This window comes from Leucoraja erinacea, chromosome 14 (genome assembly GCF_028641065.1).
Source record: "Leucoraja erinacea ecotype New England chromosome 14, Leri_hhj_1, whole genome shotgun sequence".
NCBI lineage: Eukaryota > Metazoa > Chordata > Chondrichthyes > Rajiformes > Rajidae > Leucoraja > Leucoraja erinaceus.
The window spans coordinates 19129728-19155494 of NC_073390.1; the positions used below are offsets into that span (position 1 = coordinate 19129728).

The window sequence follows — 25767 nt, forward strand, 5'->3', positions numbered from 1 at the left end:
GGATGGGGAGGAAACCGGAGCACCCGCAGGTCACAGGGAGAACAAACTCCACGCACACAGCACCTGAGGTCGGGGTCAAACCTGGGTCTCCTGTCATTGTGAGGTAGTGGCTCTACGAGTTAAGCCACTATGCTGAACTTCCACTTGCCAAGAAAAGGGAATAACCCCATAAAAATAAAAGACACACAGAGCTGGAGTAACTCAGTCGGCCTCGCAGCATCTCTGGAGAACATGGGGGGGGGGGGTGGAATGACTTTTCGGGTCGGGACCCTCCTTCTGACTGACTGTGCTGGGGGAAGAGAGGAGGGAAGAGGGTCAGGATCAAAAGTGCCTCTCCTTTTGCCACGACAAGATAATAAGCCTGTAATGGCTCCAAAAATAAAGTTCTCAATCTTCAACCTCGCTGAAACTAATTTACACTACACGTCCCTGCCTCCACCATCAACTGTGCTCATCCACTCCAACATTCTCCTGGCCTGCCTCTTCTCCTTACCCGATGGGAACAAATACCACCATCTCAGCTTGCAACTGCACCACAAGCTCTGTCCTCTGGCACATGCCTAACTTGACCGGGTCTATTCAATCAATAGGCAGCCCGTCGGCCCAGCAATGCAGTCTTGCTGTCGGGTTAGTGCTCCCCTCAATACCAGTTCCAGAGCACGTCTGCATTCAAAATGGCAGATCACAAAGCTTTTACTGGAATCTGCTGCAAAACTCCGACAATCCAGCATCTGATGGGTTGGCAGTCGCAATGGTTCCCCAACTGGCTCATCTGAATGCGTCTCCCTTTAAATTCACCAGGGCCCCCATTTCCCACACTCTCTTTAAACTCACTAGGACTCTATATTCCACGTGGAGTTCAGCTGCTGAGTACCTACCCCGTAATCCACCGTTAATGTGTTATAGGTCGTCAGTACCACATCTTGCTCGGCAAGGAACGTTGTATCCTTATTTCGCTCAGAGCCGTAATAAAGGTACATCTTCAGCTTCACATCAGGACACAGGTGTTGGCCAAACTGATCCTGAAAGACAGATTTATTTTTCCACCAAGTCATTTCACCAAGTTTGATCTTTACACTTTGCAACGATAATAAAGGAAGATATTGAAGAAAGCGATCGGCCATGATGTACTCACAATCCAGTTACTGAGCACTGAGAGTGGACAAATAACCAGGGTTGACTTTGCCTTTGTGCTGAATGCTGACTTCATGCTGGTCTGTATACTGGTACAACCTAAGGAAAACAAAATAACTGCAGATATTGGACATGCAAACCACAAGTACTTCAAGGACTGCGCACAAAACAGTTGTAAAGTCAGATGATGTCTGTAAACTGAGATACAGGTTGGCTGAATGGTGCATTTGTGGATGCCACTCACAGTGGGTAGTGTGCCTTCAGCTGCCAAGCCCCCTCTTTATCTCCTCTTTGTAATACCTGCTAAAATCTAACTCTGCAGCCAAGCTCAGTCCGCTCCTCTACGCCCTATACACACATGACTGCTTGCCCCATCACCCCGCAAATAGGATCGTAAAATTTGCGGACGATACAACCATGGTGGGGCTCATCTCAAATGGGAACGAGGTCGCCTATAGAGAGGTGGTGCACAGACTTTCTGAGTGGTGTGCTCACAACAATCTCTCTCTGAACACTAAAAAGACAAAGGAGATCATCACTGATTTCAGGCGACATAGAGCGGAGCTCAGGCCACTGGAGATAGGGGGCGAGGAGGTTGAGAGGGTTCCTAGTTTTAAATTTCTGGGGATCAACATCAGTGAGGATCTTAAATGGTCTGTGAACTCTGCTATAGTTGTAAAAAAGGCGCAACAGAGACTTTACTTCCTCAGAACACTGAGGAAGGCCCACCTGTCTGCTAAACTGCTGGAGTCTTTCTACCGCTGTTCGGTAGAACGCATACTGACTTACTGCATAACTGCCTGGTTTGGGAACTGTTCAGCAGCTGACAGAGCAGCTCTCCAGAGGGTGATAAAAACTGCCCAGGTTATCATTGGACTCCCCCGCCCCCTCTGGAGGACATTTACCACTCCAGATGCCGCAGCAGGACCTGTAATATCGTGAAAGACATTACACATCCTTGTCACCACCTTTTCACACTGCTGCCCTCAGGAAAAAGGTACAGGTCGCTAAAGTCACGCACTGCCAGACTCAAGAACAGCTTTTACCCATCAGCAATCTTGGAAGTGAACTCTGTCTCGGGAGCGGGTTATGGGGAAGGAGGGGGGGGGGGTGGGGGGGGGGGGGGGGGGGGGGGGGGGAGGGAGACAGTGTTAATTTATGTAAATGTGAATCTATGGGTGGGTTTGGGGAGGGAGGGAGTGTAAAAAATATGAGTATGTGGATGTTTGAAGTTCTTTTAAATGGAGAGACACAGTAATATCGTTGTATGTGACACATGCAATGACAATAAAGCATACCGATTCTGATTCTGAAGCAGTAAGGCAGACAGTCAAAAAAGGACATAAAGTGCTGGAGTAACTCAGCGAGTCAAGCAGCATTTCTGGAGAACATGGATAAGTGACCTTTCGGGTCAGGCAACATTCTACAGACTCTTATCTCCACGCCCCGACCAGCCATGACCCCATACACCAGCACTATCTTGCACACTAGGGACAATTTACAATTCACAGAAGGCAATTAACCTACAAACTTGCATGTCTTTGGAGTGTGGGAGTCAACTGGAGAAAACACACGCGGTCACAGGGAAAAAAGACAAACAGACACACCACACACCACACACCAAAATGAAGGTGGTAACAATTCTTCAAAGCAGCATCCTTAATGTTCAATGACCATTTCATGTTGATGTTATAGTAGAACTAGGCCATTCGGCCCATCAAGTCGACTGCCATTCAATCATGGCTGATCTATCTTTCCCTCTCAACCCCATTCTTCGGCCTCTACCAATAACCCTTGACACCCTTACTAATCAATAATCTGTCAATCTCCACCTTCAAAATATCTATTGACTTGTCCTCCACAGCCGTCTGTGGCAATGCATTCCACAGATTCACCACCCTCTGACTAAAGAAATTCCTCCTCATCTCCTGTTTAAAGTACATCCTTTTATTCTGAGGCTATTGCCTATGTTACTAGACTCTCCCATTAGTGGAAATATCCTCTGCACATCCATTCTATCCAGGCCTTTCACTATTCGGTAGTTTCAATAAGGTCCCCCCCTCATCCTTCTAAACTGCAGCGAGCACAGGCCCAGTGCTGTCAAACACAACAAGACATCACAAACATTGTGCTCTTTGTATTCCTTCCCAATTCCCCATTTGACTATCCCCTAATCACCTTCTTATACTTGTTCTTTGATAACCGATTCTAAACATTTACCCCATGTTTCCAATCGGCTCAGTGCCCAGAGCAGCATGCTGATATGACAGGTAGTGCCCTACAGCTCCAGGGGTCAGAGTTCAATACTGACCTCGGGTGCCGTCTGTGCGGAGTTTGTACGTTCTCCCTGTGACCGCGTGGGCCTTCTCCAGGTGCTCCAGTTTCCTCTCTCGATTGCCAATCATTTTAAGCCAACTTTCCATCCCCGCACTGACCTTTCTGTCCTGGGCCTCCTCCACACCAGAGTGAGGCCAAACACAAATTGGAGGAACAGCACCTCATATTTCACTTGTGCAGCTTACAACCCAGTGGTATGAACATTGATTTCTCCAATTTCCAGTAACCCCTGCATTCCCTCTCTCACCCTCCCCACCCCCACCTTAGTCGTTCTACTAGTTCCACTGTTCGCATCCTTGCATCCCTTCGTTATAATCTCTTCCCCAGCCAACAATGGGCCATTGCTTGGTCATCTGTTACCGGCCCGGATTTGTTCAGGCCTTTTGCAACCGCCACTGCCCTCTGCTGCTATACTTTCACTCTGAAGAAGGGTTCCGACCCAAAATGTCACCTGTTCCTTTTCTCCAGAGATGCTGCCTGAGCCACTGAGTTGCTCCAGCACTTTGTGTCTGTCAAAGATACACTGATCTGTTAACTACTTACTACGAATTGCTCTTTTGCGTAGGTGGGTGAGAAATAAAATCAAAGGGGAATTGATAGAACGTGAATGAGAATTAGGCACAAGGCTACAAGGAGATCGAGAGGCGGAATGGGACTAGGGTATTTTGCCCGAGGGAGCTGGCATGGCTCAAGGGGCCAATGGCCTCCTCCTCTGCCATGAGAAAGCATAAGGCATTTAGTTCCCTTTAATCTACAGTTCTGAAGCAATATTCCCACATCTCTCTTGTGAAATATTAGATTATGGCACTCGCTCATGCTTCACCAGCACCATCTAAAGGCAATACCATTAATGCATGTTCATTTTCTTCAGTCAAGTTTGTGACTAGAATTTTACCTATTTGATCGAGAATATTAAATGAAGCAGCAAAGGTTGTAATGGGATGGGAACAAATCTCGGAGGAGAAGTGAACAGGGCTGGTTAGAATCATACAGCAAAAAAACAAGCCCTTCGGCCCAACTTGCCCATGCCGACCAAGATGCCCCATCTACACTAGTCCCTTAGTCCAGCTGCCTGCATGTGGCCCAAATCCCTTTAAAATTATCCTATCCATGTACCTGTCCAAATGTCTTTTAAATTTTAGCTAGCCGAAGATCAGATTGTGAAAGTTCTCAGCTTTAAGGCATAGTTGAAGCATTATGAACGTGCACAAACAACTGGGTAGGCACTTGACAAAGATATTATTGACTAATGGTGAAACCACAGGGCTGTGTGATTAACCCCAACAGCTTGCGGGAGAAGTTCTATATGTTCAGCATTATTTTCCTGGGATGGAAAAATCAAATACTAGAGGGCATAGCTGTAAGGACAGAGGGGCAAAGTTTAAAGGAGGTGCGCGAGGCATGTTTTTTTTTCACAGTGGGTGTAACGAGGATTTGCCAGTACTCGAGGGTCTGAGCTAGAGGGAAAGATTAAGCAGGCTGGGACTGCTGGATGATCCAATAGAGGTGGATAAAATCATGAGAGGAATAGATCGGGTAGACGCACAGAGTCCCTTACCCAGAGTAGGGGGAAATCGAGAACCAGAAGACATAGGTTTAAGATGAGGGGAGGAAAGATTTAATAAGAATCTGAGGGGTAGCTTTTTCCACACAGAGTGGTGGCAGTATGGAACAAACTGCCAGGGGTGGTACTTAAGGCAGGTACTATCGCAACGTTTAAGAAACAATTAGACAAGTACGTTCAGAGGGAAATGGCCCAAATGCAGGCAGGCGAGACTATTGTAAATGAGATACGTATGTTGGCTGGTGTGTGCCAATTGGATTGAAGGGTCTGTTTCCACGCTGTATCACTAAAGTCTGAAGAGATGGTCTAAATTTTTACCTTTCTTCATCTTTTTTGAGGTGGAAACTTTGCCACCAAGTGCGGTGGTAAATTCAACGTCCTCCACGATGCCACACCTGAAGCGCGATTCACCTTCGGTAACAGCTGCATTGAAAGAGATTTTATCAAATGAGTTTCTTCATTGTCACCATTTATCTTCTCGCAAAAAGTTCAAATCTACAAGGTTAGCATACGAAGTGCTGAAGTAACTCAGTGGGTCAGGCAATATCTCTGGAGGACGTCGATAGGTGATGTTAAGGGCCGGGATCTTTCTTTAGGCTCTGATTTGTTCTGAACCTTTTCATGTCTCTAGTTTCCCTCTCCCCTGACTCCCAGTCTGAAGAAGGGTCTCAACCCAAAAAATATCGCCTATTACATTTCTCCAGAGATGCTGCCTGACCGACTGATGTACTCCAGCATTTTGTATCTATTTTCAAAATAAACTCGTATTCTTGCTACTGTGTGTGTTTTGTTCCCGGCTTACCCTTTTTCCCAGTGTTTGGCGGCTTCCATTCCGTTTCCTTAACCGTCGTACCTCTTGCTCGCGCTTTCACTGCAAAGCAATGATAACCTGGTCAGTTTTCAAGAGATTCCTGCCTTTAAATATCGCCTTCACCACAACATCCACCCACCCACCCAATGTCACAGCCAATTAAGTGCCCTTGCGCTTAAAACTGGAGACACAACAACTGGACTCAAGTGCTGGAGTAACTCAGCGGCTCAGGCAGCATTTCTGGACAACATGGATAGGCAAAGTTTTGGGTCCTCAACAGAGGCCTTACCTTTGACCCTTCTGCCCCCACCTTCACGAGTTGCGGGCCATCCATGACGTAGAGCTTTTTAATAGAGTCCGAGGAAGGGTCTCGACACGGAACGTCGCCTATCCATGTTCTCTGGAGATGCTGCCTGACGCACTGATGTACACCAGCACTTTGTATATTCACCAGCATCTGTGGTTCCTGGTTTCTACAAACACACCAGCTGCCTCTTTGCAAACAGAAACTGGAAAATGACCAGATTGTGCAAACTGCTGGAGGAACTAAAGAGGGTCTGAAGAAAGGTCTCGACCTGAAAAGTCACGTATGCCTTTTCTCCAAAGATGCTGCCTGACTTACTGATTTACTCCAGCATTTTGTGTCTACCTGCTGGATGAACTCAGTTGGCAAGGCAGCATCCGTGGAGGGAAATGGATAGATAACGTTTCTAGATCAAGACAGTTTGTCCATTTTCCTCCACAGATGCTGCCTGACACACTGAATTCATCCAGCACTTTGTCTTTTTACTCAAGGTCCCAGCATCTGCAGTCCCTTGTATCGCCAAATAATGCTTTAGGTAGTTTAGTGAAAAACAAGATTGAGATGAATGACTTTTATTGATGAGGTCTTCTAATGATACATACACTTGCCTTTTTTCGGTATAGGGGGAGATTCTTCATCCTTCTCAGAGTCGCTGCTGTAAGTGTACTTAATGTTCTCCGCTTTCTTCCTACAGAGTAATGTATTGTTTATAAAATATAAGCACAGTAACAGCAGGAAATTTTATTTTAAAAATCTTAGTGAAAAGATAAATGTTGTTATATAGCCCCTTTTAACCTTAGTATATCCAAAGCCCATTAGCGTTTATGAAGTGATTTCAAAATGTAGACATTGTATGTACTAAACGAGGTACATGGATATGAAAGGCTTAGAGGGATAAGGACCAAATGCAAGCCAATAGAACTAGTTTAGATGGGGCATCTCGGTCGGCATGGACTAGGTGGGCCGAAGGGCCTGTTTCCATGCTTTAAGCAATAAATGAAAATGATGCAAATTAACAATAACAGGCAGGAATGAGTAACAAGATGAAACAATGCATGTTTACGTTACAACTCATTACCTTTTAGGATGTGATGAAGTGAATATATCGAATCCTGAGGAACCAACGTTTCCTGTGGTATCGATCGTAGAGACCTTTTCTCTGTTGTCAGCATCTATAAAGCAGCATTAGTGAAAAGGATTAGTGAATGGATGGATGCTTAACAATTCTTTATTTTTGGGAGGGGGGGGGGGGGGGGGTGGAATGTTCAGAGACATTAAACCACAACAGAGTTTTAGGTTTTTTTTTGTTTAGTTTAGAGATACAGCGTGGAAACAGGCCCTTCGGCCCACTGAGTCCATGCTGACCAGTGATCACCCGTACACTATTTCTATCCTACACATCAAGGAGAATTTATGGAAGTCGATTAACCTCTAAACCTGCACGTCTATGGAAGTGGGAGGAAAGCAGAGAACCCGGAGAAAACCCACTCGGATACAGGGAGAACGTATAAACTCCATACAAACAGCACCCGAGGTCAGGATCGAACCTGGGTCTCTGGTGTTGTGAGGCAGCGACTCTACTGCTGCGCCACTGTGCCGCCCTCTGCTGTCCAAAAATAGCGAGGCCCATAGGAAGATAGCATGCAGTGTCTGTCTCGGACTGTGGGGATATCAAGAACTAGAGGGCATACGTTTAAGGTGAGAGTAGGAAGATTTAATAGGAACCCGAGGGCCATCTGATGACTAGAATGTGGCTAATATTGTGCTCTTAAAGAAGAGACCTATAGATGAGCAAGCCTAATACCTGTGGCAGGAAAGTTACTGGAGAGGATTCTTTGAGGTATAAGATATACATGCATCTGTAAAGATAGGGTTTGATTAGGGAAAGTCAGCATGGTTTTGTAGGTGAAAGATCATGTGTCACAATTTTGATAGAGGATTTTGAAAAAGCAACCAAGAAAGTTAATGAAGGCAGTGCCGTAGACATTGTCTAAGGTATATAGACTTCATCAAGGTTTTTGACAAGGTTCAACATGGTAAGCTGCTCTAGAAGGTTGGACTGCATGGAATCTAGGGAGATAGACACAGGAAACTGGAGTAACTCAGCAGGACAGGCAGCATCTCTGGAGGGAAGGAATAAGGGGGACGTTTCAGGTTGAGACCCTTCTTCAGACCAATGTCAGGGGAGTGGGCGGGACAGAGATAGAATGTAGTCGGAGACAGTAAGACTGGTGGGAGAACTGGGAAGGGGGAGGGGATGGAGATAGAGGAAAGGCAAGGGCTATTTGAAGTTAGAGAAGTCAATGTTCATATCGCTGGGGTGTAAGACACCTAAGCAAAATATGAGGTGCTGTTCCTCCAATTTGCACTGGGCCTCACTCTGACAATGGAGGAGGCCCAGGACAAAAAGGTCAGATTGGGAATGGGAGAGGGAATTAAAGTGCTGAGCAATCAGGAATCCAGAGAGAGCTAGCTAACTGGATATAGTAAGTATGTTACAAAACCTACCTGAATCGTGGTTGAGAATCTGCCCCACCCCGTGTGCGCGATTTTGGCGCTGTTTAGAGGGGGCGGGTTTAAAACGCGATTTTTACTAGGCTGTTGCAATCGAAAATGTTCAGCCTAGTAAATCATTAACGGAAAATCACTGAAAGACCCCGTCGCAAAAGGTATTATTAGTTTTTATGGCCTTGTATAATAGTTATAGTAGTTTAAAAATCACTCTCTCAACCCGCGACCTCTCGCAGCCCCAGGGTTTTATAAAGCAAACAATTAAAGGTATGTACCTTATTTTTACATTAAAAGGGGCTTCTTAAGAGCCCTGTAAATAAAGTTTTCTATAGCGAGTAGCTCATTTTGGGCTCTTTATATCCCGCAGTATTTTTCTGGGCATTTGAGGGCACAAATCCAGCGCAATGTGAACGTTCTAAACCAGCGCGTTCACAGGATCCCACTAGAAAGCCGATTTAAAATGGACTTTAATTTACAGCAATTGAACACTAAATTCCTTCCATTTGGCCTATAAATTGATGTAAATGAGATTTAAAAATCATGTTTTATTGTGAATTATTTGTGAATATTATTTGGATACTTAGGCTATTTAAAAATGTTAATCATTTATTAAGAAATGGATAGATGTTTAGATCTAGTAATTGAAGTTTGAAATTAGCTACAATTGGGTAACTAACTAATTATATGCTTTAATTTCAGGTCATCCAAGTAAGATTATTTTATATTTGTTTCAGAATGGTTCAATCTATGATAACTGAAAATTTCATTCAGTTCTCTTAATTTTTAAGAAGGTTATAGGCTTTTGACTGTCCATGATCACAACTTTTTTGTTATGTCCATAGAAAATCAATAGGGAAGATGCTAATTTCCGAGTATGAAAATGGCCATAACTTTTTAAATACTTGAGATATGAAAGTGAATTAGGTGTCAAATTAAACTTATTGTTATGCTTTATCTGATGGGATAAATTGCAGACTTGATTTTTTAAATCTCAAAATTTTGTAACATTGCTAGATATAGCATTGTCTTTGTGGTAGAAAACAGGATGGTGGTGGAAGATTGATTTTTGGACTGGAGGCTTGTGACTAGTGGTGTGCCTCAGGGGTCAGAGCTGGTCCATTGCTGTTGCTATCTATACTCACGATTTGGATGAGAATGTGCAAGGCATGATTGTAAGTTTGCAGATAACACTAAAATGGGCGATATTGTAGACAGCGAAGATGGTTATCAAGAATTAGTGGGATCTTGATCGGTGGGCCGACGGTTGACTAAAGGGCCTGTCCCACTGCGGTGCCTAATCCGCGAGTTCAGAAGAGTTTGCCCTCGACTCAAACTCGCAGCATGGTCGACACGTGGTCCTAGGAGGACCTATGATTTGCTAGGTCGCAGAAAACTTTTCAGCATGTTGAAAAATTTTCCACGAGTAAAATTTCATGGTTCTTTTTAACTCACAGTGCAGTGGGGTTGCTATTTAGTTATAGGCAGTCGAGGGCAGCCCTATGCAATCTCCTTCACTGACCGGGCATTTTGATTGGCTCATTGAGTTTTCAGGACCAAGGAAAACTGACTGGTAGGTAAAATGCCCGCTAAACTTTATTAAACTTCTTAAAAGTGTCTCCACTCCTTCTCACCCTCTCTCCCCCCCCACCCCCTCCGCGCGCTCTAAAGGACTTACCGTACACTGTGCAGCCATCTTTTACCTTCCTCTTCATCGTGGGTGTGAATTTCAGACAGCGCTTCCCCGCTTTCCCTGACCACCCCCCACCTTTGCGGTGTGTGGGTGTGTGGGTGTGTGGGTGTGTGGTGGTGGTGTGGTGGTGTGGTGGTGTGGTCGGTCGATCCAGCTCGTGGTTTTCCAGGCGAGTGCCCTTGAGCTTGAAGGTCGAAGACACTCTTCTTAACTCGCGGATTAGGTCGTCGCAGTGGGATCTAAGAGGTACATAGTTCCACTAAAGTGTTGTTGCAGGTAGATTGGGTGGTGAAGAAGTCTTTTGCCATGCTGGCTTCATTCGTCAGGGAACTGGGTATAGAGCGGGGACCTTATGGTGGTGAGATCACACGGAGTATTGTGTTCTGTTTTGGTCATCCTGCTGTAGGAAATATGACATTAAGCTAGGAAGTGCGCAAAGATTTACAAGGATGTTCACAGGACTCAAGGACGTGAGCTCTAGGGAGAAGTTGTGCTGGGGAAAGATAAGCGGAATGTACAGAATCTTTTTCCCAGGATAGGGGAGTCAAAAACTAAAGGACATAGGTTTAAAATGAGAGTTGAAAGATTTAATAGGAACCAGCGGGACAACATTTTAACACAGAGTGGGGAGAGTATATGGAACAAGCCGTCAAAGGATGTGATTGGGGCTGGTACAATAACAACATTTAAAAGACATTCGGACAGGTACGTGGACAGGAAAAGTTTAGAGGGATATAGGCCAGGCACAAACAATTGAGACAACCTTGGATGGGGCGTCTTGTGCAAAATGGACAAGGTTGGGTCAAAGGGCCTGTTTCCATGCTGGATGTCTCTGTAACTCGGGTCGACATGGTGGTGCAGCGGTAGAGTTGCTGCTTTACAGCGCCAGAGACCCGGGTTCGATCGCAACTATGGGTGTGCTGTCTGTACGTTCTCCACGTGACTGCTTGGGTTTTGCCCAGGTGTTCCGCAGGCGTACAGGCTTGTAGGTTAATTGGCTTCAGTAAAGATTGTAAATTGTCCCTAGTGTGTAGGAAAGTGCTGGTGTACAAGGTGATCACAGGTCAGCATGGACTCAGTGGGCCGAAGGTCCTGTTTCCAAACTGTAACTTGAATCTGTAACTAAACTAGACTCTGAAAATGAACAAGCTGGATAGGTGTCAAAGTGAATCCACAATAAGGAATAATCCTAAACTCTAAAATAATTAGAAGCAAATTAAAAGGACGGATGTGACAGGCTCATACCACAATGTGATCAATTTGCCTTCGACACCACCAACCCCCAGCCAAGTTACGCTCATACATTAAAACTTGCCACTTGTGGAGCTAAGGTGTTGGAAAGAGTTGGTGGAAGAAGGGTTGCCATGGAAATGAAATTGTATCTCTTGGTATAGAACAACACAGTCAGATGAAATAAAGTCACTCACACGTATAACTTTTAAAATAAATACATCAAAAAGCAAAGTTGCAATTTTCAATGGTAGAAATGATAAGAAGTATTACATTTTACAACTCAACCCAGGTCTACCAAGCTATTAGGCCTACCAACTCAGGCCTACCAAGCCTCCTGCTAGCTACAGATTTTACCACACAATAAAATTAGGTTATCCTAATGGTAGCCTGTTGTTTGCTAAAATCCATGTTCATTGATCATACTGAAAGGACGAAGCATTTACCAGATTGTACTTCAGAAGTACTGGATGGTGCCTTGTTGGACCTTTCTGTGCAAGTCTTTCCCGTCATTTCCATGTAGCCAGATAATTCCTACATTTGGGAGGATGGAAAGCCAATGTTTATTATTTTCAAGGTTTATCCTGGTAGCTAAAAGTTTTACAACACCACAAAGTTAGGTTGTCCTGGAACTACAGATTTGTAGTTCATGAGCTTAGTATTAACACAAGGAGTACAATGTAGTTTAGGCCTCACGATACTTTAGACTTACACCATGGGAACAGACCCTTCAGCCCACTGAGTCCATGCCGACCATCGATCACCCGTTCACACTAATTCAATGCTATCCCACTTTCTCATTCACTCCCCACACATTAGACGTAATTAACATACAAACCTACGCGCCTTTGGGATATGGAAGGAAACCAGAGCAACCGGAGGAAACCCAGGGAGATCGTGCAAACTCCACACAGACAGCACCCAGGATCGAACTGGATCTCTGGCGCTGTGAGGCAGCAACTTCACCAGCTGAGCCACTCTAACTTAATTTCTTGTAACTAGTGACTTAAAATAGGGGCAGCACTGTGGCACAGGCAATAGACAATAATGCATGGGGCCATTGTAAAAGAACAATATCAGTTATTCATCTATTTACTATCTATTAAAATTATTTGACCATTAATACCCATTGCATAGTGACATCTCTTCAGTAATAATCATTGTGGCCCAAATTCAACCCAATGGAATACATCGGGATAAAGTCCTACCTCCGTTGTATATTTTTCAATAGGAAGCGGCTTTCCACGGTGATGGTTGCTGAGGATTACCGCAATGGTCGACAGTGTTTTTCCCTAGAAAAAATACAAAGCAGTATCCTTATTGTGAGATTAGAAGAGTCAAGAGTTTAACTGTCATATGAACCGACACCTGAGCAATTCAGATCTTACTTGCAGCAGCAAGCACATTGTGGATTGTGTGTAAGCAGCGTTTTGTGAATGGGAAACAAGATTGTACTGTTATCCCTGCCCCAATTCCAAATATATTAAAAGAGAAGATAGACACAAAAATCTGAGTGGGACAGGCAGCATCTCTGGAGAGAAGGAATGGGTGACATTTCGGGTTGAGACCCTTTTTCAGCAGTCTGAAGAAGGGTCTCGACCCGAAACGTCAGGCATTCCTTCTCTCCAGAGATGCTGCCTGTCCCGCTGTGTTACTCCGGCTTTTTGTGTCTATCTTGGTTTAAAGAAGAATATTTAATTTTAAGGTACAAAGAGTCCGCACGACCAGAAAAACATTTTGTATTTCGGTCTGTGGAGTAGAATTGTGGAACAGTTTGAATGTGGAGTTAAAGCAATGTCCAAATATGAACCAGTTCAAAATGACATACAAAAAACTTTTTTTCACAAGATACAGGGATGAAGGGGATGGTTGACAAACAGGTGTTTATTATTATTTTATTTATTATTAATTTATGTTTTTGGTTACTTCATACATATCACTTGTATGTGTATATCAGTTGTATGTATATATATGCCTGTATGCATCTCTAAAAATTGTCTGGGGTATTATTATTATTAATTAATTCATTATTAAATATGGAAGAAGAGTTTAGGGAGAAGGGGTGAGATTAAATAAGTTATTCTTCTTCTCACTCCTTTTCGAGCTTGTAAAGAAAAAGTGTTGGACATTTAAATTTTGCTTTATGCTTTTCATTGCTTTGCAAATATTGCCTGGAATGTCCAATTGTTTGACTATTTCGATTTTGTTGTTGTTATTTATTCCTATTTATGTCTTTACTTGTTCGGAACAAATAAACAAACATACAAATTAAAAAATAAACAAACAAATAAACAAACAAAACCAGCATCTGCAGTTCCTTCTTGCATATTAAAAAAAAAAACAGCCTTGGTGTACTTTCACATGAGATAGTAAAGGGAGAACATTTTAACCTTTGAATAAGTAATGGGCACCACCGGAATACACCAGTTATGGGTGATAAGCTGATACAAGGCAATATGGGTGAAACGGGGGATACGGAGTGATTTGGGTGATACAGGGATATACAGGGAATTCAGGGTGATATAGACGATACAGCTACTAAGGTGATATAATGTGATATGGGTGATAAGTTGATGCAATGTGATAAGGATGATATGAATAAGGGTTCTACAAGATGAGGTAATACAGGGCGATATAGATAGAGGAACGGTCTCTTACCAGGCCCATGTCATCGGCCAGGATGCCCCCGCGAACATTTTCGGGTCTCTCGCGCTCGGCAAAGTTTGTCAGCAGGTTGTAGTACATGTTACTCCTCTGCTCCCAGAACGGGGGGAGGTCAGTATTGTTCTCCCTCAGTATCATCCAGGCCAACGCCTGCTTCTGGTGAGGCAGCAACGGTGTGAGGACTGCCTGCCAACGAAAACCGTCCAAACACTGTAACCTCACATGCTGGAAGAAGGTGCTTCAAGGGCAGTTTCCACTGACGTGTAAATCAAACAGCCGAACACAGTTTAGCTTAGTTTAGAACACAAATCACTTGTACCAAAGAACAGTGGAAAACGTTTGCTTTGGCAAAAAAAGTTGGTTCTTGCCTCTGCTTTAGAGAGCGAGACCTCTGACCTAGAGACTCTGACACACCCAAATCATTGCCATATTTTATGATCTGACCCACTGAGTTGCTCCAGCACTCTGTGCCTATCTTCATCAACTATGATTGAATGAGCCGAATAGCCTAATTCTGTTCCTATACCTTATAACATGAACTTATGGCATAGCCTCAGAATAAAAGGACGTGCCTTTAGAAAGGAGATGAGGAGGGATTTCTCTAGTCAGAGGGTGAAGTCAAATACCTTCCAAAGGTCCGGGTAGACAGCATCCACTGCCCTAACCTCATCAATCACCTTCATTATACTCTCAAAAACACAATCAAGTTCGACTCGGCACAAAGTCATGCTGACTCTCCCTAATTAATCCATTATTTTCCAAATGTAAATCCTATATCTAAGAATCCTCTGCAACAGCTACCCTGCCACTGATGCAAGGCCTTATTTCCCATCTTCATTGAAGGAACAATATTGGCTACCCTCCAAACCTCTGGAACCTTGACCAGAGCTACAGAAGATACAAAAATCTTTGTCAAAGTAAAAGATTTTCGTCAGGGAACAAAAATCTGGGTCAACATTAATCACTGTGGTGGGCCACGAGTCAAAAATTGGGCCCAATTCCATAAAAGCAATTATTTAAGACCAAGATAAACTGTTCTGAAGAGTCAACATCCGTGCATGTGGGTCAGTAATGTCATGGGTAAATGTGTGCGCAGTAAATTGGCAACACTGATCAATTGGAGGACGGTGACACAGGGCTTGCGCGGGGACAGGGTAAGTTTTGCAGCAGCCATTATTTAGGTTACTGGGATGGACAATGCTCTGTTTTGTTCTATAACCATATAACCATATAACAATTACAGCACGGAAACAGGCCATCTCGGCCCTACAAGTCCGTGCCGAACAAATTTTTTTCCCCTTAGTCCCACCTGCCTGCACTCATACCATAACCCTCCATTCCCTTCTCATCCATATGCCTATCCAATTTATTTTTAAATGATACCAATGAAAAGCCTTTTCTAGCCTTTTCCTAACCCCAGTATCCTCCACCTACTCTACTTTCAGTCTGAAGAAGGGTTCCAACCCAAAACCCAATTTCTATTCAACTATTCCTTTTCTCCAGAGATGTTGCCCGAGCCACTGAGTTGCTCCAGCGCATTATGTCCGTCTTCTGTACAATGTCCGTTGATGTTTAGTAAAACTAGTGTTTAAATACTTACTCTGTTGTCATTATTGATCTGTGCAACACATAACACAAAGTACAAAAATTAACAATTCCCATTTCTATAGCTTTTTGGTGTGAAAAATTCCAAGTTGCTTCACAGTAGCTCAAAAGATTTCACAATAATATGTATTTCCCCAAAAGCGTTTCATATTACCTTAGCCGGTTCAATTTCCTGAGTCTTATCATGCTCCTTCAGATCTTCAAATATCTTATCAAATTCATTCTTTAGCTGTAAAAAGAAATGAACAATTCTCATGTGGAGCAGCAAAAGAACAATTATTCTCTGTAGTTCCCTGGAGGTCGACCACTGTTTGGGACAAGGATCGTTGGGGCATTCGTCCGGCCTGGGTCGCCCGCCACAGTAACAGGAACCCGCCTGAAGATGAAATCCGCCGAGCCCGGCCCCTGCTCATCCCTGAGAGGAGGGCGGAGGGAGTCGGCAACGTCAGATGCAAGAACACAGGGTCAGTAAGAAGAACAAAGTCAGGGTCAGTAAGAAGTAAGTCTTATCTTCTGTGCCCTCAAGATTGGCTGCAGGAGGAACCCCTGGGGCACAAAGGTTGAAGGTGGCCGGGCTAGCAGAGGACAACAGTTCACTGGACGATCCGGACAGAGGAGACGGCTGCAAAGGGGCCGGCAGCTGGGACTTTGAAAATGGTGCCATAACCGGGTAACTTGAATAGATGGTCTCAGTACACTTTACACTTAATCAGCAATTGTGTTTATTTATAGTAATAATTTACTGAACTGTATGCAAATAAGAGAATTTCACCTCGCTGCATGCGATAATAAAGAACCATTGTTGATTACTTGATTAGTACGGGTGTCAGGGGTTATGGGGAGAATGGGGTTGACAGGGAAAGATAGATCAGCCATGATTGAATCGAGCATTAGACTTAATGGGCCAAATGGCCTAATTCTACTCCTATAACTTATGAACCATTGAGTTAACAATCATGCAATTATGCTGGCTAGTACCTCAGGAAATATCAAATATTTTAATTCCATATCAGTTGTAGCTTGGAACAGTGCTCCATTTTTTTAGTTAAGTTTAGTTTAGTTTAGAGATACAGCAGGCCCTTTGGCCCACCGAGTCGGCAATGACCAGCAATCCCCGTTACACTAGCACTATCCCACACACGAGGGAAATTCTACGATTTTTCACCAAAGGCCAATTAACCGACAAGCCTGTTTGTCTTTGGGAGGAAACCGGAGCACCCAGAGGAAACCCACACGGTCACGGGTAGAACGTACAATCTCCATACAGGCCGCGCCCGTAGTCAGGATTGAATGCGGGTCTCTGGCGCTGTAAGGCAGCAGCTCTATCACCGCAACACCATGCCGCTCCACTTGTATATCAGCCTGGTTGCAAAATATGTGTGGAAGCTCCCTGAAGGTGATGTGGCTAATTCGACTAAAGTAACTGAGGAACTGCCGTGTAGAATTAAACGCTCACCTGTTCTGCTGTCATCTGCACTGCTGTGTGCACAGGAGCTTTGTAGCTTGGTCCAGCTCTTGCAGAACCCATTCCAGACCACGCTTCAGCAATCCCACTGCCTGTTAACAACATGAAAGGTCAGGCTGCTATACATCCCAGCGATTTGTCTGCATCAACCAAATACAAGTGTTGTCCATGGGCGCAAAGTGCTGGTGTAACTCAACGGGTCAGGCAGCGTCTCTAGACAAAAAGGATGGGTGACGATGCAGGTCGGAACCCTTCTTCAGATTCTGTCCACACTGTCCACACCACACACTATATCAATTGTTAATAAAAGTTCAGGTTTAGTTTGGTTCATACAGTGCGAAAATAGGCCCTTCGGCTTACTGAGTCTGGGCTGGCCAGCGATCCCTGCACACTTAACACTATCCTACACACATTATGGGCAATTTTACCAAGCCAATTAACCTACAAACCTGAATGTCTTTCAAGCCGGGATGAAACCGGAGCACCTGGGGAAAACCCACGAGGGTCACAGGGAGAACGTACAAACTCCATACAGACAGCACCTGTTGTCAGGATCGAACCTAGATCTCTGGCATTGCACAGCAGCAACTCTACCGCTGCTCCATTGTTTATCCTTCCAACGTTTGGTCATACAACTACAGAAGGGAGGGAGACACGTTGAAGGGAGGTGAATAAAATCGCAGAAGATGCTGATATTCAGCACGGTTTATGTTGAAGAGGAGGTTTAGTGGGGAAGTGCATGATGCCTGAAGTAGACGGATAAAGTGTTACTGATTCAACAAGAGCACACCAGAGTCTGAAAACTGTTGAATTCGGGGCACACTGGGAACTTGAGTGTTTGAGGTAAATCTAGTCTAACACAATATGTTCATAAATTCTAGGAACAGAATTAGGCCATTCAGCCCATCGTCCACTCTGCCATTTAATCATGGCTGATCTAGCTTTCCCTTTCAAGCTAATTTTCCTGCCTTCTTCTCGTAACCCCTGACACCCTTACCAATCAAGAATCTGTCAATCCCCACCCTAAAAATATCCATTGACTTGGCCTCCACGCACGTCTGTAATAATGAATTCCCCACCCTCTAACTAAATAAATTCCCCCTCATCTTTCTAAAGCTGCATCCTTTTACTCTGTAGCTGTGCCCTCTGGTCCTCGACTCTCCCACTAGTGGAAACATCCTCTCCACATCCACTCTATCCAGGTCTTTCACTGTTCGGTAAGCTTCAATTAGGTCCCCCCCACCTTCTACACTCCAGCAGATACAGGCCATCAAACACACATTATTGAAGGATCGCTGCAGTGTGGGGAAGCCACTCTCTGTTGGTCCCGGACTTACCCTCACAGGTTGGAGTGAAAGATCCTAAAGCTCATTCATGACAGGTTTAGTGCCCTGGTCAATATTAACCACACAGCCAACAAGTATAAATAATCTTAGGGTGGAAACTGGTTGCGATCATTGCTACTACAGTGATTCAATTTCAAAATGCCCTCAATTACATAAAGATATGTAACGTCACAATAGGAATTGTGGAACTACAAGTCTGATTTCCTGTCAGAAGCAGACCTGCAAGAATGCTGGTCAAATAGACTTGTTTTTATTGATGGGTTGGGAGCATTGTGCAGTGTACAGGATAGGTGGTCACCTGTTCATACTAGTTCTCTGTCATCCCACTTTCTCATCCACTCGCTACACATTAAGGCAAATTTATAGAGGCCAATTAACCTACGAACCTGTGCGTCTTTGGAGTGTGGGAGGAAACCGGAGCACCTGGAGAAAACCTGCGCAGTCACTGGGAGAACGTATAAATTCCGCACAGACAGCTCCCATAGTCAGGATCGAACCCTGGTCTCTGGTGCTGTGAGGCAGCAGCTCTACCGCTGCCAGTGTCAACTTAGACTCCTCACCTAACCAGGGTTTAAGGTTACAACGGCCTGTCAGACAAGAACCACCACCGCACCCCCCCCCCCCCCCCCCCCCCCCCCCCCCCCCCCCCCCCCCCCACCTACGGAGTCCGTGGACCAATGGGATTTTACCTTTGTTGTGCGGTGCCAGTTTGAAGCCGTGAATCTTCAGTTTCTCCAGAACAGCGGCGCGGTTTTCCTCTTTGCCCCAGAAGGAAAGCTGCACGGGCATGGTGAACACATTGTTAGCACCGTACGGGACAACCCTGAGGGGAAAAGAAAGAAGACGGTAGTGATTCAGTCATCGCCCACTCCACCCCCGCACGATCCAAAGATGGCCCCGGAGCGTGGCGATTCTTTGCCTGTGCCACCCTGAGAAGGATCTGCTATCATCCCATACAATCGTTCTACTCTTTTAAATCTTATAGTTTAGAGATACAGCACGGAAACAGGCCCTTCGGCCTGCCGACTCCGTGCCAACCAGAGATCCCCATACAACTGCACTATTCTACACACTAGAGGCAATTTACAATTTATACCAAAACCAAATTAATCTTTGGAATGTGGGAGGAAACCGGAGAACCTGGGTTATACCCACACGGTTAGAGGGAGAAGGTACAAACTCTGTACAGACAGCACCCGTAGAAACATATAAAATAGGTGCAGGAGTAGGCCATTCGGCCCTTCGAGCCTGCACAGCCATTCAATATGATCATGGCTGATCATCCAACTCAGTATCCTGTACTTGCCTTCTCTCCATACACCCTGATCCCTTTAGCCACAAGGGCCACATCTAATTCCCTCTTAAATATAGCCAATGAACTGGCCTCAACTACCTTCTATGGCAGAGAATTCCAGAGATTCACCACTCTCTGTGTGAAATTTTTTTTTCTCATCTTGGTCCTAAAAGATTTCCCCCTTATCCTTAAACTGTGACCCCTTGTTCTGGACTTCCCCAACATCGGGAACAATCTTCCTGCATCTAGCCTGTTCAACCCCTTAAGAATTTTGTAAGTTTCTACAAGATCCCCCCCTCAATCTTCTAAATTCTAGCGAGTACAAGCCGAGTCTATCCAGTCTTTCTTCATATGAAAGTCCTGACTGACATCCCAGGAATCAGTCTGGTTAACCTTCTCTGTACTCCCTCTATGGCAAGAATGTCTTTCCTCAGATTAGGAAACCAAAACTGTACACAATACTCCAGGTGTGGTCTCACCAAGATCCTGTACAACTGCAGTAGAACCTCCCTGCTCCTATACTCAAATCCTTTTGCTATGAATGCCAACACACCATTCGCTTTTTTCACTGCCTGCTGCACCTGCATGCCTCCTTTCAATGGCTGGTGTACCATGACACCCAGGTCTCGTTGCATCTCCCCTTTTCCTAATCGGCCACATAGAAACATAGAAAATAGGTGCAGGAGTAGGCCATTCGGCCCTTCGAGCCTGCACCACCATTCAATATGATCATGGCTGATCATCCAACTCAGTATTCCGTACCTGCCTTCTCTCGATACCCCCCTGATCTCTTTAGCTACCAGGGCCACATCTAATTCCCTCTTAAATATAGCCAATGAACTGGCCTCAACTACCTTCTGTAGCAGAGAGTTCCAGAGATTCACCACTGTGTGAAAAATGTTTTTTTCACCATTCAGATAATAGTCTACTTTCTTGTTTTTGCCACCAAAGTGGATAACCTCACATTTATCCACATTATACTGCATCTGCCATACATTTGCCCATTTACCCAGCCTATCCAAGTCACCTTGCAGCCTCCTAGCATCTTCCTCACAGCTAACACTGCCCCCCAGCTTCGTGTCGTCCGCAAACTTGGAGATGCTCCATTCAATTCCCTCGTCCAAATCATTAATATATATTGTAAATAGCTGGGGTCCCAGCACTGAGCCTTGCGGTACTCCACTAGTCACTGCCTGCCATTCTGAAAAGGACCCGTTTATTCCTACTCTTTGCTTCCTGTCTGCCAGCCAGTTCTCTATCCACATCAATACTGAACCCCCAATACCTTAGTCAGGATCAAACCCAGATCTCTGGCATTGTAAGGAAGCAACTCTACCGCTGCACTGCCGTGTCACACTTTTATCCTACTTGTTAGTATAGCAGCATTTCTAAATGTTCTATACATGTTGAGAACCATGTTCTGCACTTTTGATTTTCACCTTTGTTCTACCTGTTGTACTTGAATTTGACGATTGTATTTATGTATAGTGTATTTGATCTGTTTGGATGTTTCCACCAATGGGTGAGTCTAGGACCAGAGGGCACAGCCTCAGAATAAAAGGACGTACCTTTGGAAAGGAGTTGAGGAGGAATTTCTTTAGTCAAAGGTGGCGAATCTGTGGAATTCATTGACTTGGATGGCTGTGGAAATCTGCTCCTATGACATGAACTATAACATGCAAAACAATGCTTTTCACTTCACCTCAGTACACGTGGCAATATAATAAACCCAAAACCTAAACCATTCCCCAAGTCAGTGACTGAAATTATACTGTTAGTAAAACCACAGCCGACAGCAAATCTGCAGCGTTGCAACCAAGCATGGAAACGCATCTCAGTGGCGCAATGGTGTCCAGACTCTGCAGGAATCCCCCTCTGTCAATGTACGACGCTCCAAACTCCGCTTCAGGCTCTGGGGCGTCAACACCAGTAGAGCAATCGCCACGGGACTGAGATCATTAGCTCCCCCCCCCTCATCACCCACCACTGCAAAGTTAACTTCTCAACTCCGTGCTGCAGCCAGTAGTCCCAAGTTGTATTTTTCAAAATGTCAGCGCCTCGGGGGCTCAGCAAAACAAATAATAACACTGAAGACTAATTCTACAAACCAAGGAGGCAAGCTGCCACCCTGCAGCTTAAACCACTGCTGATGTGGAGATGGGACTAGGAAGCATTCCCGATAGAGCAGCCTGACATATTTATTGCCAGACTCTACATTACTCCCATTTAAGGATTCAGCATTTCAATTTGAACCCCCGAAGCAGGCATGGATTAATAATGAGTCGAGAGCCCTACCACGCCACCTGATTTTATTCACGATTCAATTCAATAGCAAAGAAAATCAGATGAATGATAAACAAGACAACCAATTTGTTACCAAAGATTGTCACTCTCCTCTAGATTAGTTTAGTTTAGAAATACAGTGCGGAAACAGGTCATTCAGCCCACTGAGACCTCCCCGTCCAACAGTCCACACACACTAACACTATCTTACCCATACTAGACAATTTACAATTTTACCACAGCCAATTAACCTACAAACCTGTACGTCTTTGGAGCGTGGGAGGAAACCAGAGCACCCGGAGAAAACCCACGCGGTCACAGGGAGACCGTACAAACTCCGTACAGACAGCACCCATAGTCAGGATCGAACACAGGTCTCTGGCGCAGTAAGGCAGCAACTCCACCGCTGCCCCACTGTGCTGCCCTGAGTCCTTCCAGCAGTGATTTTGCTGGTAAGGATCATCACACACACTGATCCAAGCCTCTTAATTCAGGCATCTTTCTGGTAAACCTCCTCTGTACCCTTTCCATAGCCTCCATATCCTTCCTGTAACAGGACGACCAGAACTGCACACAATATTCCTCATCTATATGTGATAAGAATTACCACTGAACAAGCAGCTTCCTTACATACAGTTTCATTCACATATTTTAAATCAAAGATCAGAAATTCCCTTACCCCATGGAAGACACTATTACAACCCATCAAGTCTATGCAGGCTCCATTCACAGATTCAACATTCTACCATTCACCTGCACACAATTGGCAATTTATAGCAACCAATAAACCTGTCAATTTGAACCGTTAAAAGTTCAGCATGGCACCATGTTTAAAAAAGGTGCGACTAAGATTCATCATTCCTTCATAGTCATATAGCATGAAAACAGGCCCTTTGACCCAGCATGCCTCAGCCGACCAACATGCCCCATCTGTACTAGCCCCACCCGCTTGCGTTTGGCCCATATCCCTCTAAACCTTTCCTGTCCATTTACCTGTCCAAATGTAGTTTAAATGTTGGTATAATTTCTGCCTCAACTACCCCTCCTCCAGCAGCTCATTCCACCCGCTGTGTGAAAAGGTTGCCACTCAAATGCCTTTCAAATCTTTCCCCTCTCACCTTCAACCTATATGCTCTGGGTAAACAACTGTGCATCTTATCTATCTATTCACCTCATGATTTTATACACCTCGATAAGATCACTGCTATACACCGTAAGATCGCTGCCTTAAGATCACTTCTCATCCATCTGTGCTCCAAGGAATAAAGCCATAGCCTGCCCAACCTCTTCCCAAAACTCAGGCCCTCAAATCCTGACCACATCCTCAAACCTCACAAAATGCAACACCTCACACTTAACAACTTAACGGCAGTGGGCCGAGGTGCTTTTTCGTTTAAGTTCGTGACCCAAATCACGTAACTACCTGAATTTTTAGCATATTGTGTAAAAATATTATAGAAATCATACCTAAAACTCGTCAAGAACAAAACCTGCACATATTTTTAAAATACGAGAAAACCTCCAATTTGCCGAGTAGTAATTGTCCAATCAATGCACGTTTGACATTGCGTCGGAAGCCAATTGCCCAATCACACGCTTTGTTTCATGGTAGCTATGCAGTGAGCACTCTGGGATCATGGCTGCCTCCTAATTACATCAAAACAATAGCAAGGTTTCGAAGGAATAAAGGTAATGCTAACCTTGCTGATAATTTTGTTTGACAATTGATTTATCTTTGTAAAGTTATGATGTGAACTGTTAAATAAAAATGATAAATAAAAATGTAGAGCTAGGGTTAGGATTTGGATTGGTCGGTCGGTCGGGCCACCAGTGGATGCTGTGAAGCATCGGTCGGGCCGCCAGTAAGTGCTGTGAAAGATCGGGTAGGCTGTCGGGCCCCGGTGGATGCTGCGAGGGGTGGGGCGGGCTGTCGGGCCCCGGTGGATGCTGCGAGGGGTGGGGCGGGCTGTCGGGCCCCCGTGGATGCTGCGAGGGGCGGGGCGGACTGTCGGCCGGCCGGTGTTGCAACAAGCGAGCTGGACTGACAGAGCCGGCGCTATGAGGGTGCTGAAGGCTGCCCGGGCGACGTGCACGGTAGTGCTGCTCCCCACCATCATCACCATGGTGATCCAGAAGGGCATGCTGGCCGAGATGGACGAGCTGAGCGGCCACACGTACGGAGCGCACAGCCAGTCCCAAAGTGGCTCCAGCTCCAGCCGTGGGCAACTCTGGAAGGGGGAGGGCGAGTTAGGGTTTGGCATTTTCCCCGCAGTGGAAGATGCCTTAGCCTTCCCCCAGCCTGGCACTGCCCCAGTCCCACTACTGTCGTGACCCCCACCCTGCACACTGGCAGTCAGTGGGGTTCAGTAAACGGGGGAACGCACAGGAACTGCCCTCACCCATTAATTAGGCTGGTTCAGGAGCCGGACCGCTGCGGCAGTCTCATTCAAAATACACACTCACAATTATATTCATCATATTATTTATATAATTATATATAACTCCAGTCATATTCACATATTAGAAAATGAGATTGTAAAAGCGCCATCTAGTGTTCGATGCATTGAACACTAGATGGCGCTTACTTTTTCGATCTCATTTTCAAATTAACTTAATTAATTAATGTGCAACTTTTGGCACTGACGAGTTATGACTTCCTTCTCAAATATATTTTATCTAAATCTGTGCAAAATTTCAAGTAGTTCCCAGACATAGGTCACGAAAGTTAAATTCTAGACACATTTTCAATGATCGGCCCACAGCTTAATTAACCCTGTGTGTGTAACCAAGTGCATTCCTGGACAATGGGCGTCTCCCAGGAATGAAGATGCCGACTCACCCCTCGATCCTCGCCAGCTTGTTATCCAGGAAGAAGGCCAGTGGAGCTGCCAGCTCACGTTTGATGTGTCCCACCTGTATGCCGTTCACATTATTCACTCGGACCGCATTGTTGTCATAGTGATTGTTCGGATCCCGCTGAAGTGCAACCATTTCATTATTGCTCACCTGACAACAACATTAAAAGCAAGTTAACAGCGTAGCAACCCCATACTGTTTAGGCCTCAAACACAGTGAACACAGTCTGTCAGCAAATACATCAGCATCCTCAGTGGGTGCTTCCTACAGCAACGTACGCACTCTACAAACTATGCTCCCTCGCTTTCCAGTGCCCCACCAGAGTGCACATCAAGGTTTACTACATTGTTCCCTTCCCACCAGCTCCATGTCCCCCTATTTCCTCCCTCTGGCGTTACATTTCACTCCTCTTCTCTCCTAATCTGACACCCTTGTGTCTTCCTGCTTCCTTTCGTCACCCTTTATGCTTATTATTTTTTAATAGCTTGATTTCTACATTTAAATCAATTCTGCAACAAGTTAATAACCTTCATAAGTGACGGTAGCACTGTGGTATGTTATAATTAAGTTTTTGCACTAATTTCTTGTTTTTTATCACATTTCTTTTGGAGATTTTGTGTGTAACTTGTGTACGATTTGCGTTTATGTGTTTGTCTGAATCTATGTCCCTCCA

At 44.9% G+C, this 25767-nt stretch overlaps 1 protein-coding gene across 1 annotated transcript in view; it reads right to left on the reverse strand.

Moving 5' to 3' along the window:
- Positions 1–25767, reverse strand: part of hltf (helicase-like transcription factor) — a 50844-nt gene that overhangs the window by 18919 nt on the left and 6158 nt on the right. The window contains 13 exon segments of the mRNA XM_055645704.1: positions 879–1022; positions 1136–1233; positions 5354–5458; positions 5838–5906; positions 6759–6838; positions 7229–7322; positions 12028–12115; positions 12790–12873; positions 14240–14431; positions 16005–16079; positions 17307–17407; positions 19351–19484; positions 25078–25244. Of these exon segments, the coding sequence (XP_055501679.1) occupies positions 879–1022; positions 1136–1233; positions 5354–5458; positions 5838–5906; positions 6759–6838; positions 7229–7322; positions 12028–12115; positions 12790–12873; positions 14240–14431; positions 16005–16079; positions 17307–17407; positions 19351–19484; positions 25078–25244 (1431 nt within the window).